This window comes from Nerophis ophidion, linkage group LG06 (assembly GCF_033978795.1).
Source record: "Nerophis ophidion isolate RoL-2023_Sa linkage group LG06, RoL_Noph_v1.0, whole genome shotgun sequence".
Lineage (NCBI taxonomy): Eukaryota > Metazoa > Chordata > Actinopteri > Syngnathiformes > Syngnathidae > Nerophis > Nerophis ophidion.
In genome coordinates this window covers 70,722,540-70,739,433 of record NC_084616.1, presented here as the reverse complement: position 1 = coordinate 70,739,433, position 16,894 = coordinate 70,722,540, and the positions used below count along the sequence as shown (strand labels likewise).

The window sequence follows — 16,894 nt, the reverse complement described above, 5'->3', positions numbered from 1 at the left end:
CAGGAAGTCCGCCACCCCTGACAACAACCATGTGCACGCGCCGCCACAAACCCTAATAGCGGCCACTTTCCTGCACCGGACTCAGCAGCCACGGTTGCCCTCACCACAAACAAATGGTATCAAAGGAAACTACTGCAAAACTGCCGAAAGCCATCCTTTTCGCGATTTAAACAGTTCCAACAGCTAAAAGGCTGGACTATACTCATGGTCATGTAGCTTATGGCGTCTTTAATTGTCTTTCAAACATACTTGCCAACCCTCCCGGATTTTTCGGGAGACTCCCGAAATTCAGCGCCTCTCCCGAAAACCTCCCGGGACAAATTTTCTCCTGAAAATCTCCCGAAATTCAGGCGTAGCGGGAGGCCACGCCCCATCCAGCTCCATGCGGGCCTGAGTGACGTGTCGACAGCCTGTTTTCACGTCCGCTTTCCCACAATACAAACCGCGAGCCTGCCCAATGACGTCATAACTGTAGAATGATCAAGGGCTCTTGGTTTCTTATGTGGGTTTATTGTTAGGCAGTTTCATTAACGTCCTCCCAGCGCAGTAACAACACACAACAACAGAAGTCACGTTTTCGTCTACCGTAAAGCTGTTTGTCTGTCGTAAACAGCAATGTTGTGACACTCTTAAACAGGACAACACTGCCATCTACTGTACATGCATATGTGACAATAACATATACGGCTTTTAGAGAGTGCAGAAGAACAAGGAAGATACAGCCGTGGCGACGCCGACGACGAGTAAGATGAAGAAATACGCTTGTAAGTTCCAAGCCGCAGCTGCGATTGGACCTGGATAGCCTCCGGGAAGAAGTAGTGGACTACCAATTGCAGGGCAGTTAAGATCTTACTCAGGAAGCAAAGATTGACCGGTTTTGGGCCATGCTAGGGAGAGATGGAAGATTCCAGACTCTTGTGCATTTGATGAAAGCACTTTTGTGCGTGCCACACAGCAATGCATCATCAGAGACGGTGTTCAGCATGGTTAGAAAAATAGTAACAGAGAATAGAACAAGGATAGACAATTCAACCCTTAACTCAACAATGAGTAGATGAGTGTAATGTGTGTATATGTTAAAAATAAATTAACACTGAAATTCAAGTATTTGTTATTTATGTATATATGTATGAAATACTTGACTTGGTGAATTCTAGCTATAAACTCCTCCCCTCTTAATCACGCCGCCAACCATGCCCCCGCCCCACCCTCGACCATTCTACTTATAAACCAGGGGAAACTACCTTTGTGAAGATGGACTGTGCAACTTTTGAATGAGTTGCAGCAGAGGACGCTACTATAATTTGCAATGCTATTCAGCTGTTTGGAGAAAGACAGCCCTATAATGTAATTAGAAATTACTTTTGTAAGTTTACAACATGCTGGTGGTAATCTGTATGGTCATGTTCAGAGCCTGAAAGTTTATTGTCGGAGAATGATAAGTGTTGTGTGTGAGAGAAAAAGATGTATGTCGAAGTTGAACATTTTGCTAGCAACAAGATTGGCAATAAAAGATGAAAAGCGTGTCGTACTTTGTGACTTTTGTGGACCCGACAACACAATAAGATGAAAAACGACACATTCAGTGTTTATTTTCAGAGTGCACCCAAATATTGAGTACACAATATCAGTTTTCTCGCAAATGTTTTATTAGTTTTATTCCATTCGATAATTTGTGCATTTAAGGCACAAAGTCTGGCAGCTTGTGTTTCCTTGGAAAAATCGGGTCAATCACAGCGTCGCAAACCCAGGATTTTTGGAAGGTGCGTGCAAGCCTTGCGGGAGGCTTGGCAGGGGTAGGGGGCAAGATGGCGTTGACTACGCTAGTTACGTGACGTGAGAGTGTACACCAGGCTTGAAACAAGCAAGTTTTAATAAATCTTATATTTTGTCTGCTCTTTTTTGCAGTACACATTTGCTTGTTCCAACCAAGTTAGAGGTTCATATTGGAATTTTTCTAAATGGAAATATACATTTTAAGACCGTTGTTTTGAAGCTTGGGCTACATATTTATGTAACCTCCCATGAAGAACAACAGAAACCAATTGATTTGGATATATTTTTTTATTTCTTGGTGGCTACTGAACTAAACGGTACTTTGAACCGTTAAAGTAAACATTGTACACATTTTAACTGTATCCATGTTTGAAGTAAACATTAACCATAACGTTGGGCTCCAGGGTTGAAAAAGTTAAGAGGTGGTGTTCTGAAGATGTGATGGACCTGATTAGTGATCACGATCACAGCACGCTTCTTGGCCACAAACAAAGGGGAACCTGGAGAAGCAACTTGCAGGGTACCATAGACCTAATAAGAAAAAGTTGAAGCATGACACTACATTCAATTATAATTCAATTGCTTTTACTAATTATACTCATACCATATGAGATGTACACACAGTCACCAAAAAGAAAGATGAGAGAAGGTTCTGGAAATCAAAGGGGCTGCCGTCGGTCCAAGCATAGACTTGCTCCTGCAAGGCAAAGTCACATTTAAACGAGAGAAATAACGACTGCATGCAATTTCATTTACAGCTTCTATGTCACAATGTTTGACATCATTTCATGTTAAAACATTATTGGGATCAAAGCATATCACCATGAAACATCTGACATGCATCTACTCCAATACTGAAAACCGAACAAAAGACAACTTTACTAGTAGTTGAGATTTTACCCTGACTGCATCAGTGAGTCCAATCCAGGCGGGCCGAAAACCGTTATTCCGAACCAGTTGAGCCACGGCGGCATTTTTAACCGCATCGGTGATTGAGGCCAGATTCCCACCAAGAGTGTTGCATACTCTCTAATGGAAGAAACAGAAGGAAAAAAACAAATTAAATTTGTATTATGTAGTGGAATTTGTGACTTAATTTTGATTAATTTTATATGTAACCATATTTGAAGATCTGTCAAAAAGGCTAAGAGGTCTGCTCTTTTCGTTTTTTTTCCATTCAGAACCAAGGGATATATTGGGTAAAATTCAGTTTGTGGGCACTGTGACCATTCTAAAAATTGTTATGAGTATTTGTTATGACTAGGAGATCCTCGATTATGTTGGTGCCAGGAGCGGCAAAAACAACTCGACCTTGACCCATGAGGAGTCATATAAAAAGCCAAGCACCAAGAGAGATGATTTTTGCATGTTTTCGTTTGATTCTGTTTTCCTCTGGAGGACGATGTCTGTCTGCATATGGGCAATTAAATCCAACCTGTACTTTTGATATTGTGTAATTACAACTTTTGTACTTAAACCACTTTGTTTGCAGTTAAGTTTTGGACTGTTCCACTACAATTATAAGGGGATCTTGTCACATTCTGCCTGACAGTTGAGTTTTGTTTTGGTAAATCCATGTTTTGTGTTCCAAGTTTCCAGCATAAACTCCCTGTCTTTTATTCGGCAATTAATCTAACTAAAATGCTGGATTATTCTCCAGCGGAATCCACGCCATCGCTCCTGCGCCAGCACGACTACTCCTTGTTCCAAGTTTTTTTTCTTTGTTTTTCCAGGACAAATGTAGCCCATTTTTTCTTTTATCTATCTATTTTCTTTCACAATTGAGGTAGAAATTAAATGTTGATTTGAAACGTTGAATCTAATGTTTTACCCATCCATCCATCCATCCATCCATTTTCTACCGCTTATTCCCTTTTGGGGTCGCGGGGGGCGCTGGCGCCTATCTCAGCTACAATCGGGCGGAAGGCGGGGTACACCCTGGACAAGTCGCCCCTCATCGCAGGGCCAACACAGATAGACAGACAACTTTCACACTCACATTCACACACTAGGGCCAATTTTAGTGTTGCCAATCAACCTATCCCCAGGTGCATGTCTTTGGAAGTGGGAGGAAGCCGGAGTACCCGGAGGGAACCCACGTAGTCACGGGGAGAACATGCAAACTCCACACAGAAAGATCCCGAGCCTGGATTTGAACCCAGGACTGCAGGAACTTCGTATTGTGAGGCAGACGCACTAACCCCTCTGCCACCGTGAATCTAATGTTTTACCAAACCTGGCAAATGATTCCCACGAATCGAAACACGAGGAACCACTTTTAAACAAGAACCAATATTAGATTCCCAGCATCTTTTGGCTCAAAAATGTTGGCGACCAATGTGCTAGATTACCAAAGAGTGGAAAGTAAAAACTATTTTGTAGAAGTGTTGAATGAACAGCCAAAACAAATACATGACTGATTCTAACTGGTTTAGCGTTACGTCAGAACTGCAGTGTGAAATTGTTGCGTATTGTACCTCTGCATCAGAAAAAATCCTGGGATCATCTTGCACGATGTAACAGTGGCCTTCCACCTGAGTCCATCCCGGAGGACAACAATCTGCAACACAATTGTTATATGAGGTCAAAAAACCAGAAACAAATATTCAAAAATCCTCAGCTACCAACCTTTTTTTTTCTTTTCTACAGGCAAAGCCCACTGAAAAGAGCATTACCAAAACATGAACATGGCAATAAATGACAGAGAATATTAAAATGTTAAGTCAAGTTAGTCAGGGAGAATTGGACATACAGTTCCAGCTACCAGTCCACCGATCCCACAGAGGAGGAAGAGAGTAAACCGCATCTGTGCAAGGATAGAAAAATACAGTTATGTTAAAAAATTGTCACATGAAACAAAGTTGGACTAGCAAAGTTGTGTCGTTTTACCTTTGCAGTGAAGATGCTTCATGCTGAGGACGACTTTGAACCACCTTTTTATATCAACTTGACACAGCCCTAGAATGTTCTGTATGTTAATTACGCAACCATTATCCGCAAAAACAAACAAACATTAAAGGCTTAATTTAATTAACTAATTGAGTTAAATCATTAAAATGTAATTAAGGTAGAAAACAGGTGCAGTCCAAATTGTTCACTTGAAACTGTCCACCTAATGGCCACTTGTGGTGAGGTGTGGCACTGACACATTTGAAGTTTATTTTTACTTAAAACCATTGAGCTCTAATTAATATGGAAACAGGTTGGTTAAGGTTAGGAACGATTACATTTGAAATGTTATTGGCCCTGCGGCGAGGTGGCGACTTGTCCAGGGTGTACCCCACGTTCCACCTGAATGCAGCTGGGATAGGCCCGAGCCACCCCCGCAACCCTAAGAGGGACAAGCGGTAGAAAATGGATAGATGGGATGAATTATAGTTATTAGTTACTTTACCCCCAAAAAGCAATTGATTTGCTGCCAGGAAAACTAAATTTGACGTAACTTTTTTTCAAAAAACCTTGAACCTTTTGGTGTGTGTAATGTAATGGATGACAGGGTTCTACTGCATGTACTATTTTTGTTTTTTAGGTAAGAGTCTTGTGTGCATACAGTAGTGTCACGGGCACTTGACATTGTCAGTATGATTATGCAATTTTCTGCATTACCACACCACACCCAGTATGAACTTCATTTTTAAACGCTCTACAACAAAAACTGCAGTTGAAATAAAAAGTACTCGGTACATCAGAATAAGTCAAAAAAAAAAAAAGCATAAAATACATACGTTGGTAAGGTATTTTTTTTTTTTTGCCCCGTATTTGATTAGCGATTTTTACCAAAGAAAATGGTAAACATGATTGTAATCATACAGAAAGAAAAAAAAATCAGCCAAAATTGAATCGAAAAATATTTATATTTTATATAAGTCATATGTATTTATTACATTTTTAAAAGGAATAGGTCTTTGGTGTACATAGTAAAAGTTTTAGCTCTTATATTTTTGTTCTGTGTACATTTCTTTTGGAAAAAGTAGCTATTCCTGTAGCTAAACTATATCTAGACCCATTTAGCATGGTATCCTACATCAGAGCTATAAGCTACGGAGAGAGAAAATAGACTGTGAATCCAGGCCAAAAGAAATAAAATACAGAGAAAACGCAGTGACCCGGATGAATGACAGCGTAACAACATACATGAATGGCAATGTATGTCACTGTGTGTGTATCCCTCTCGAGCTCCCTCCCGTTAGGTCCGGTAGCTTCCGAAGCACTCCGCTGAAGGACCGAGCGACAATACAAAACTGTGGTGCAGTGGACCCCAGCACTGATACTCCGACAGAGAGTCAGGGCGAATCGAACGTGTAACATGTTAGTCGTGAAGTTAGCCCGTTCGGGGCTAATTGTGCTGCCATAACTGTAATCTCCATGGCGCCTCCCTTCCTCCCATTGGCTCCAGACAGAGATGATTTATATTATTTGGGTCCAAAATGGCTCTTTAAACGTTCTAGGTTGCCTACCCCTGCATTAGTGGAAAAGCGGAAAATGAGTGAAAGGGACAGAAACGTTGCCATGGAGACGAGGGTTTTCTTACGTGCCTGGCAGCAATAACACTGTGACACTTGTCCGTCAGTAATAACAGTCCCCGATAACCTGGATCAATTCAAACCGTAATTTTTTAAAATTGTTTAATTTGCATCGCCTCACACGATGAACACTACATATATTTCTATATGAGCCGTCACTGTTTTGCGCTCGCTATCCCGGTACTTTTACGGCTATTATCCACCGACTGCCGTGTTGCTGTAGGGAGGAAAAGCGGAACGACGCACATTGCGGAAAATAACATTATTCTCCGTGTGTCGGCTAAATACAAATGTATTCCACAACCCCAAACATGTCTTGTTCAAAGCCTGCAGTGAAGAGAAAGGTTAGTGATGAGCAAAGACAATTCCAGGAAAAGTGGGAGATGCAATATTTCTTTGTTGAGCACAGGGGCACCCCGACGTGTCTTATTTGCACAGACAAAGTTGCGGTGCATAAGGAATACAATTTGAAACGGCATTATACAACTACACATGCTGAGGAGTATGCAATTTTTTTTTTTTAAGAAATATTTTCTTGCGGCCAAGCCTCACCCAGACTCTGCGTCCAGTGGCCCCCAGGTAAATCGGGTTTCAGACCCCTGGTTTAAAAAGGAGCCATATGTAGGAATGTGGCCAGAAAGAGTACTGCAATGATGGTCAAAATTCTGTAGTCACCTCCCCTCTCCCTGACTGAGGTTGCCAGATGTGCAGCCGAATCCACCTCGATCGACTGGGCTACTCCAAGGAACTTCGCATTTCCACTGCCTCTTACTAGGGATTGAGGTGTTGGGACCATAATAGCTGAAAAGACAAGCGTTTTGTTAATAACAAATCTCTAACCAACACATTTTACACAGAAAATAGGCTGTTTTCAGGAAGAAATACGTAAGGCATGCCTGTGTACAATATCACAACAGATGGCAATCATATGGTTATTGTCAGAACTACCAGGAAACAAAGACTAAAACAAACTACAAGCAACGCTAGCAATGGTTGTACTGGTGAAAATAAGTACAGCATGCTTAGGAACCCAATGTACGCGCAAAACTAAAGAGGAGACATTTTACCAAGGTATCCCGATTGGCTACACGACTGAGGAATTTTTTTATCATGTGATGATGACAGCCCTGCTAATGTTGGAACCCATTTACTCAGCGTATAACAATATTGAGAAATACATACAGGCAAACGGGCATATATTTCCCCCGTTAGCCTGTATGTCGATGTGTCATTGACTTGGCTAGCATGCTAAGCATTGCACTCGGAGCTAAGCATCATCACGCTAAGAATTCATTGCACAAACATACTAGCTTTGTTAGACAAGATCATAGACAGTATTGGACAATATAGTTTACATACAAATTGTCCATTTCCATTTATTACAAGTAATAAGAAAACAAAAATGCCCTACTTACCTATCAAGGAGGGAATGAGTAAGTTTGGCGTCTGATGAAAAAAATCTTCTCCGCCTTCAATCATCTCCATCTTTCAAAGGCATCCCCGATACAAATCTTGGTTTTGTTCCTGGCTTTGTCATGAATAAGTTGAGAATCGTAACGACGCCTTTTAGATTAACTAAGAACTGACATGTTTAGTAACTTTACCAGTGGCAGTAGCCAGATGAAGATGGCGGTGCGTAACTGGCAACCTACTAGGATGCCTAGTGGTTTCAGAGTGTCTGCCCTGAGATCGGTAGGTTGTGATTTCAAACCCCGGCCAAGTCATACCAAAGACTATAAAAATGGGACCTAATACTTCCCTGCTTGGCACTCAGCATCAAGGGTTGCATTGAGGGTTAAATCACCAAAATGATTCCCGGGCGCGGCAACCGCTGCTCCCAGGAGGGGATCAAGTGGATGGGTCAAATGCAGAGGACAAATCTCACCACACCTAGTGTGTGTGTGACAATCATTGGTACTTTAACTTAACATGTATGCTACACACTCACTGACTTTTTAATTGGTCAAACAGAAGAGAGCAGTGCATCAAAATGAAAACAATAACGAGATTTCGGGGCTGTAAATTGAATTTTGAAATGAGCATATCCTGGCTGAACTACTGTTATCAGTTATAAAAGGTGTCCGATAAGAAAATGATTCATTAATGCCTTCTGACCTATCAGGGCCGTTTGATGATGACTTTACATGAAATTATTACATACGGCTCCTTCAAAGATGTAGACAATGGGTCCCCGCTATTTAAAGTGATTTAAGTCTTTAGAGAAAAACGCTATGTAAATATAATTCACTTCACTTTGAAACCAGGAAGCAAAATCATAACAGATAGGCACTCATGTCACAAAACGACGGGGGTGTAAGAGATAGAGGGATGCTTAAAGCTGACTAAAAAAATGGCAATATATATATATATATATATATATATATATATATATATATATATATATATATATATATATATATACATATATATAGTATATATAATTGTTATATATGAGTGCTTTTTCATAATATACATGCATATATACATACATGCATTATATATATACATAAATATATATATATATATATATATATATATATATATATATATATAGAGAGAGAGAGAGAGAGAGAGAGAGCGAGAGAGATAATGCATGTACATAATATATATGCATATATACATACATGCAATATATACATATACATATATATATATATATATATATATATAGAGAGAGAGAGAGAGAGAGATAATGCATTTTTGTTATTTTAACGTGCAACCTGTATTAACAATGATTTGAGCATTGTTAGAAACGGAAATAAAATATGACCCTCAACGGTACAAAGGGTAGAAAATGGATGGATGGATGGATGGATGGAAAACTTCAAAGGCATCTATGCTTCACCTGGTGTCAAAGTGATCACACGTTCATCTTCTATCTCTCAGCCCGAATGTTTTTTTTCCCAGTGCACTTTTCAGACACACCAAGCTAAGCCTGTTTAGGACAATAAAGAGCCACCTGGTGGATTGACCAAGCCCTGAAGTGTTCCACAAGTTAATGATTTAATAGAGCCTATTTTCTCAATGTTAGATCATATGTGCTTTATTAATTGCACGCTGTATTGGCATCAAACATGGGCGTTCTGCTAGGCACCGTTGAGAAAGAGTATAAACAATACATAACATGCTAAAATGAATACATAAATATAGAATAGAATAGACTTCATTGTCATTATATGTGCATATAACGAGATTAAAGACTCCAATTTAAGGTGCGGTTGTGGGAACAAATATGGGGTAAAAAAAACAACACAAGAGGTAATAAAGGAAAAACTAACAATTGAAATAAACAGACTACTATCCAATAAAAATAACAAGCAATCCTGTACAATATACAAAACGCTGTAAAAATACAAAATACTGTACAATAGACAGAACAAGACAAGAGTACCGAAGTAATAAATAACAATCAGTGTCGGACGTATTGCACTCGAAGGGTAGTATTGCACAGTAGGGTATTAGGGCAGGATATTGTACAGGGGTGAATTATTATTATTATTATTATTATTATTATTATTATTATAAGTTAGAGTTCAACATGGTGACAGCTCTGGGAAAAAAAAAGCTGTCTCTGAGCCTGTTTGTTCTGGCTCTGATGCACCTGTAGCGCCTGCCCTGATGGTAGCAGGTGGAACAGGTGGTAGCCAGGGTGTGGTTATGGTTTCTGCTTTCTTGAGGCAACGGGAGTTATGTAAATCATCAAATATCAGTGCGAACAGCAGTGAAAAACAGTGTAAGTTATTGGGACGGCTTCAATATATCTCAATTTTTTGGGCCTAGTTGGTTCTATGACCAAGCTTGCAAATTAAACCAGCCCCATTGAAATGAATTGAAAGCATTGCCCTTCCAAAACAACACAATAACAGGCAACATGCCTTTTAAAACTACATTTTAGAAAATAGTTTGATATCCATCCATCATCTTCCGCTTATCCGAGGTCGGATCGCGGGGGCAGCAGCCTAAGCAGGGAAACCCAGACTTCCCTCTCCCAAGCCACTTCGTCTAGCTCTTCCCGGGGGATCCTGAGGTGTTCCCAGGCCAGCCGGGAGACATAGTCTTCCCAACGTGTCCTGGGTCTTCCCCGTGGCCTCCTACCGGTTGGACGTTTCCCTAAACACCTCCCTAGGGAGGCGTTCGGGTGGCATCCTGACCAGATGCCCGAGCCAAATCATCTGGCTCCTCTCGATGTGAAGGAGCAGCGGCTTTACTTTGAGCTCCTCCCGGATGGCAGAGCTTCTCACCCTATCTCTAAGGGAGAGCCCCGCCACCCGGCGGGGGAAACTCATTTCGGCCGCTTGTACCCGTGATCTTATCCTTTCGGTCATGACTCAAAGCTCAGGACCATAGGTGAGGATGGGAACGTAGATCGACCGGTAAATTGAGAGCTTTGCTTTTTTGGCTCAGCTCCTTCTTCACCACAACGGATCGATACAACGTCTGCATTACTGAAAGCGCCTGTCGATCTCACGATACGCTCTTCCCCCACTCGTGAACAAGACTCCTAGGTACTTGAACTCCTCCACTTGGGGCAGAATCGGTGACAAAGGACAGCCTTGGCGGAGTCCAACCCTCACTGGAAATGTGTCCGACTTACTGCCAGCAATGCGGACCAAGCTCTGACACTGATCACACAGGGAGCGGACCGCCACAATAAGACAGTCCGATACCCCATACTCTCTGAGCACTCCCCACAGGACTTCCCGAGGGACACGGTCGAATGCCTTCTCCAAGTCCACAAAGCACATGTAGACTGGTTGGGCAAACTCCCATGCACCCCCAAGAACCCTCCCGAGAGTATAGAGCTGGTCCACAGTTCCACGACCAGGACGAAAACCACTGTTCCGCCTGAATTCGAGGTTCGACTATCCGGCGTAGCCTCCTCTCCAGTACACCTGAATAAATAAACCTTACCGGTTTTATTTATTATTTAGTTTGATATCAAAGCCAATAAAACACAGTTTTATGAATTAATGTAACAATATTTATTAGGGCTGCGAATCTTTGGGTGTCCCACGATTCGGTTCAATATCCATTCTTGGGGTCACGATTTGATATCATATCGATTTTATTTGATTCAACGCGATTCTCGATTCAAAAACGATATTTTTCTGAATCAAAACGATTCTGTATTCATTCAATACATAGGATTTCAGCAGGATCTACCCCAGTCTGCTGACATGCTAGCAGAGTAGTAGATTTAAAAAAAAAAAAAAGCTTTCATAATTGTAAAGGACAATGTTTTATTAACTAATTGCAATAATGTAAATTAGTTTTAACTATTAAACGAACCAAAAATACGACCTATTTTATCTTTGTGAAAATATTGGACACAGTGTGTTGTCAAGCTTATGAGATGCGATGCAAGTGTAAGCCAATGTAACACTATTGTTGTTTTTTATTTTTATAAATGTCTAATGATAATGTCAATGAGGGATTTTTAATCACTGCTATGCTGGAATTATAACTAATATTGATACCGTTGTTGATAATATTCATTTTTGTTTCACTACTTTTGGTTTGTTCTGGGGCTTCACGGTGGCAGAGGGGTTAGTGCGTCTGCCTCACAATACGAAGTTCCTGCAGTCCTGGGCTCAAATCCAGGCTCGGGATCTTTCTGTGTGGAGTTTGCATGTTCTCCCCGTGAATGCGTGGGTTCCCTCCGGGTACTCCGGCTTCCTCCCACTTCCAAAGACATGCACCTGGGGATAGGTTGATTGGCAACACTAAATTGGCCCTAGTGTGTGAATGTGAGTGTGAATGTTGTCTGTCTATCTGTGTTGGCCCTGCGATGAGGTGGCGACTTGTCCAGGGTGTACCCCGCCTTCCGCCCGATTGTAGCTGAGATAGGCGCCAGCGCCCCCGCGACCCCAAAAGGGAATAAGCGGTAGAAAATGGATGGATGGATGGTTTGTTCTGTGTCGTGTTTGTGTCTTCTCTCAATTGCTCTGTTTATTGCAGTTCTGAGTGTTGCTGGGTCAGGTTTGGTTTCGGAATTGGATTGCGTTGTTATGGTATTGCTGTGTATCGTTTTGTTGGATTGATAAAAAAAAAATAGATTTAAAAAAAAAAAAAGAGAATTGATTCTGAATCGCACAATGATTCGTATTCGAATCAATTTTTTCCCACACCCCTAATATTTGCGATGTTTAATTGAGAACCGTAACCCGACTAATGCGGTGTCTCCTGTTTTATTGTCTTTGTCGGATGTCTGAGTGATGGACCGATTGTTCGATTTCAACCACGTGACCAAGAGCCACTTCCGGTTTTGGGATGATGGCCAACGACCAATACGGCTGTTGTTCAGTTACTAACCACTGCACCGATACCATAGGCGCCGATCTACATTTCTGCCAGTGGGTGCTCGGTGTTTGTGTGTGTGTGTGTGTGTACTAAAAAAACCTTCAGCGAAGTTTTCTCTCTGGCACTCACCGAGGGTGGACGCTCCCCTTTCCTCTCCCTTATCTCTCCTGCTTGCTTCTTTGTTTTGTCTTGTCTTAACTTTCCTTTCTCTCCAAATCTAAACATTGGAACTATTTAACTGGCCTCAACAAAATTGACAAGATCTTGGGTTTGGGGGAACCTGCTGTCGTGACGAAGTGGTTGTTGCTGGACACACGACGGACTCCTGGGAGAAGTAGGAGTGCCGCGTGCCTGGCGACCCTTTTCTGTCGAGGACGTGAAGATATCTACCTATTCGGAATTATGACAACAGGTCATCTGCTGATTGGAGTAAGCGATGCTCTGGTTTGTCGACAAATTGTAAATTGCTGGCAGTCTTCAAAGTACCCCAAAGCTGCCACAAATGATTGGAGGATGCGGGAAGAACTGTGGATTACATCGGACTGTTTATGTGGGACGGCGTGGCGCAGTGGAAGAGTGGCCGTGCGCAACCCGAGCGTCCCTGGTTCAATTCTCACCTAGTACCAACCTCGTCACGTCCGTTGTGTCCTGAGCAAGACACTTCACCCTTGCTCCTGATGGGTGCTGGTTGGCGCCTTGCATGGCAGCTCCCTCCATCAGTGTGTGAATGTGTGTGTGAATGGGTAAATGTGGAAGTAGTGTCAAAGCGCTTTGAGTACCTTGAAGGTAGAAAAGCGCTATACAAGTACAACCCATTTATCATTTATTTACCCCGCAGTTTTTGAGGACCAGTCATAGACAATTTTAGAGTGAAAAGCAAATTTTATTTTCACTCGCATACAAATGATTTTAACTTGGATTTTTTTTCCTGGCTTCGAGACTCTCCCGTAGATCACTGCGGGAAGACACAACAAACTCCCTTTTTTGTCTCTCATGGACACACACATGTTGTGAACTTTGGACTAGCGACGGCAAATACATCAAGGCCGCGGAACAGAGACACACTATGGGCTTATACACACACACACACATCCACAAAAAAAATACACGCCACACATACACCCTCCTGTCCCCCAATCCAACGCCCTCGATGCAAATCCCAGGGGTGATGAATGGATGGTCAGCGCCTGAGAGCTGCGGCCTACCACTATGACCTTGAACTACCTTCCCTCTGTTGCTAGATATCTCGAGATGTATGTTGTAATATGTATATGTGCTTTGCTACGGAGGTTTTTTTCTCACTCCGAACTGGGCCCCCTTAGGAGCCTAGTCTGGATTGTATTTTTTTACTCATCCTTCCCCAGCGTTGACCACCTTTTTCCCATCTTTTACGGGGCGCCTCATGGCGACCCATCAGCGTTCTTGTTCTGTAACCCGGTACACTGTTTGTTTGTCTAATCTTGAACAGGTTTGTGCTGAAAACAAAGTTTCGTTGTACTTGTTGCACTGACAATAAAGACCTACCTAATATCCCAGAAGATCAAACTCGCCAGAATAAAACTACAATAAAATTCATTTAAAAAAAATAATTGGAAGTTGCCATCAATGCCACGGGAAAATATCACTCAAAAGGAAGACATGAAACTGCTACAGGAAAATACCCCCCCCCCCCAAAAAAAAGAGAGAAAAAGCCACCAAAATAGGAGCGCAAGACAAGTACTAAAACACTACACACAGGAATACAGCAAACAAGTCAAAATAAGTCACGGCATGATGTGACAGGTCTTGACAGTACACCTACTTTGAGATAAGAGCTAAAGTGATGGTTATGGTTTAAAGTCATATCCAACAATTGTGAAGACTTTTTACTGTTAACTTTTTTTGGGGTGAGTTTCATTTTTTTAATAAATTCTGCTGGTGGTGTGCCTCTGGATTTTTTCAACGCAAAAAATGTGCCTCGGTTCGAAGAAGGTTGAAAAACTCTGAGCTACAGTATGTGTCCAACTCCAACCTGGAGAAGTGGATTGCATTCAGGCCTCTGTACCTTCAGACCTGTACAACTTGGGTTTTTGATTGATTGATTGAAACTTGGTCCGCATTGCCGGCAGTAAATCGAACACATTTCCAGTGAGGGTTGGACTCCGCCAAGGCTGTCCTTTATCACCGATTCTGTTCATAACTTTTATGGACAGAATTCTAGGCGCAGTCAAGGCGTTGAGGGGTTCCGGTTTGGTGACCGCAGGATTAGGTCTCTGCTTTTTGCAGATGATGTGGTCCTGATGGCTTCATCCGACCGGGATCTTCAGCTCTCGCTGGATCGGTTCGCAACCGAGTGTGAAGCGACCGGAATGAGAATCAGCACCTCCAAGTCCGAGTCCATGGTTCTCGCCCGGAAAAGGGTGGAATGCCATCTCCGGGTTGGGGAGGAGACCCTGCCCCAAGTGGAGGAGTTCAAGTACCTAGGAGTCTTGTTCACGAGTGAGGGAAGAGTGGATCGTGAGATCGACAGGCGGATCGGTGCGGCGTCTTCAGTAATGCGGACGTTGTATCGATCCGTTGTGGTGAAGAAGGAGCTGAGCCGGAAGGCAAAGCTCTCAATTTACCGGTCGATCTACGTTCCCATCCTCACCTATGGTCATGAGCTTTGGGTCATGACCGAAAGGATAAGATCACGGGTACAAGCGGCCGAAATGAGTTTATTGGTCCTTTATTTCTCCCGACGTCCATGTACCACTCCGTACAGCGAGGTTTTAAAAAGTCATACATTTTACTTTTTGAAACAGATACCGATAATTTCCGATATCGCATTTTAAAGCATTTATCGGCCGATATTATCGGACATCTCTACTATGGGCATGAACTGTTGAAATTAGCTAAGTTTTTTTATGCTAAACATTGCAGATCATTTTCTACAACACACAAATCCGTTCCATGTGGGAGTTACCAAATGAAAACTGCTTACATGTAGGTAATATTTAGGGCAGGGGTGTCCAAACTTTATCCACTGAGGGCCGCGCACTGAAAAACCAAAGCAAGTTGTGGTCATTTTGACATTTTTAATTTTTAAAAACAATATATGTATAAAAAATATACATTTGGGCCTCCACTCAGGCTTGATCTCAGGGACCCCAAAGGGTTTTGGTAAAAAAAAAATATTAAAAATGTGTCATTATTCAGTATTATTTTTTTTATTATTATTCAAGTTTTAAATCTCTAGGTCAACATTATCTCTATCTGTCAATATAATGATTTTAAAGATTTAAGTTGCATGCTCTTTTTTTCACAAAAAAAACCCCAGTTTTTTTAAATGGAAAAATCACAAAATATGCAATATTTTCACCCAATAATTTTTCCAAGTGGAATATTTGAGATTGTATAATAATTGGAGCACTAAAAAGGTCAATAACTCATAACACCATTGATTTTAATTAATTATAATTTTTTCAGCAATGACATTAAAAAACAAATCACACTAAAATTATTGGGGATCCAAAAGGGTCCTACTCATAAAAGAGTTAGAAAATAAATTATACTTTTTTTTTTACTGTTTACTTTTAACACAATAATCTCGAGATCAACTTCGGATCCATCAGTCAATTATTATTAAAATTAGTTTTATTGTTGTTTATGTTTATTGTTTATTTTAGGCCCTTTTTAAAAAAAAAACAGCTGAGTTTTTTCTATGGCAAACACAAAATATGCAACATTTTCCCCCCCAAAAATATGTCAAAGTGGAAAATTTAACGTGACGTAATTGGAGCCTTGAATAGGTCAATAATTCCTAATGACATTGATTTTGATTCATTATTATTTTTTAACGACAGAAACAGCCTGCATGGCAGCTTTGTGTTATTAGAGTAAACATTGCAACATTTTCTTTTTACATTTCACCCGTTTGCTCCTTTATATGACTTTTTACGTTTTTAAAATTTTTCAATCGTATTTTTAAAACGTGCCGTGGGGCCGTTAAAAAATTGCCGCCGGGCCGCACTTTGAACACCCCTGATATAGGGTAAGAATAGGATATATATTATTAAAATGGTAAATGGGTTATACTTGTATTGCGCTTTTCTACCTTCAAGGTACTCAAATGCGCTTTGACACTATTTCCACATTCACCCATTCACAATCTGATGGCGGAAGCTGCCATGCAAGGCCCTAACCACGACCCATCAGGAGCAAGGGTGAAGTGTCTTGCTCAAGGACACAACGGGCGTGACTAGGTTGGTAGAAGGTGGGGATCGAACCAGGAACCCTCAGGTTGCTGGCAACCACCGCGCCCCACCATCCCCCCA

At 41.5% G+C, this 16,894-nt stretch overlaps 2 protein-coding genes across 2 annotated transcripts in view; both read right to left on the bottom strand.

The window, feature by feature from the left end:
- The window catches only part of LOC133555192 (rho guanine nucleotide exchange factor 7), a 61,112-nt gene that overhangs the window by 29,080 nt on the left and 15,138 nt on the right, over positions 1-16,894 (bottom strand). The gene's annotated exons all lie outside the window — the stretch shown is intronic.
- On the bottom strand, positions 2,046-4,723 carry LOC133555193 (snaclec alboaggregin-A subunit beta'-like). The gene is made up of 7 exons (XM_061904763.1): positions 4,666-4,723; positions 4,529-4,582; positions 4,405-4,435; positions 4,254-4,336; positions 2,677-2,805; positions 2,381-2,473; positions 2,046-2,307 (listed from the first exon to the last, which is right to left on the bottom strand). The coding sequence occupies exons 2-7, from the start codon at positions 4,580-4,582 to the stop codon at positions 2,158-2,160; spliced, it is 540 nt and encodes a 179-aa protein (XP_061760747.1). The 5' UTR covers positions 4,666-4,723; the 3' UTR covers positions 2,046-2,157.

Coding starts and splice junctions, on each gene's coding strand:
- LOC133555193 (XM_061904763.1), bottom strand. CDS start 4,582: ATGCGGTTTACTCTCTTCCTCCTCTGTGGGATCGGTGGACTGGTAGCT. Junction 4,436..4,528: donor GTGGACTGGTAGCTGGAACT/GTATGTCCAATT, acceptor TGCTCTTTTCAG/TGGGCTTTGCCTGTAGAAAA. Junction 2,308..2,380: donor CTGTGTGTACATCTCATATG/GTATGAGTATAA, acceptor TTTTCTTATTAG/GTCTATGGTACCCTGCAAGT.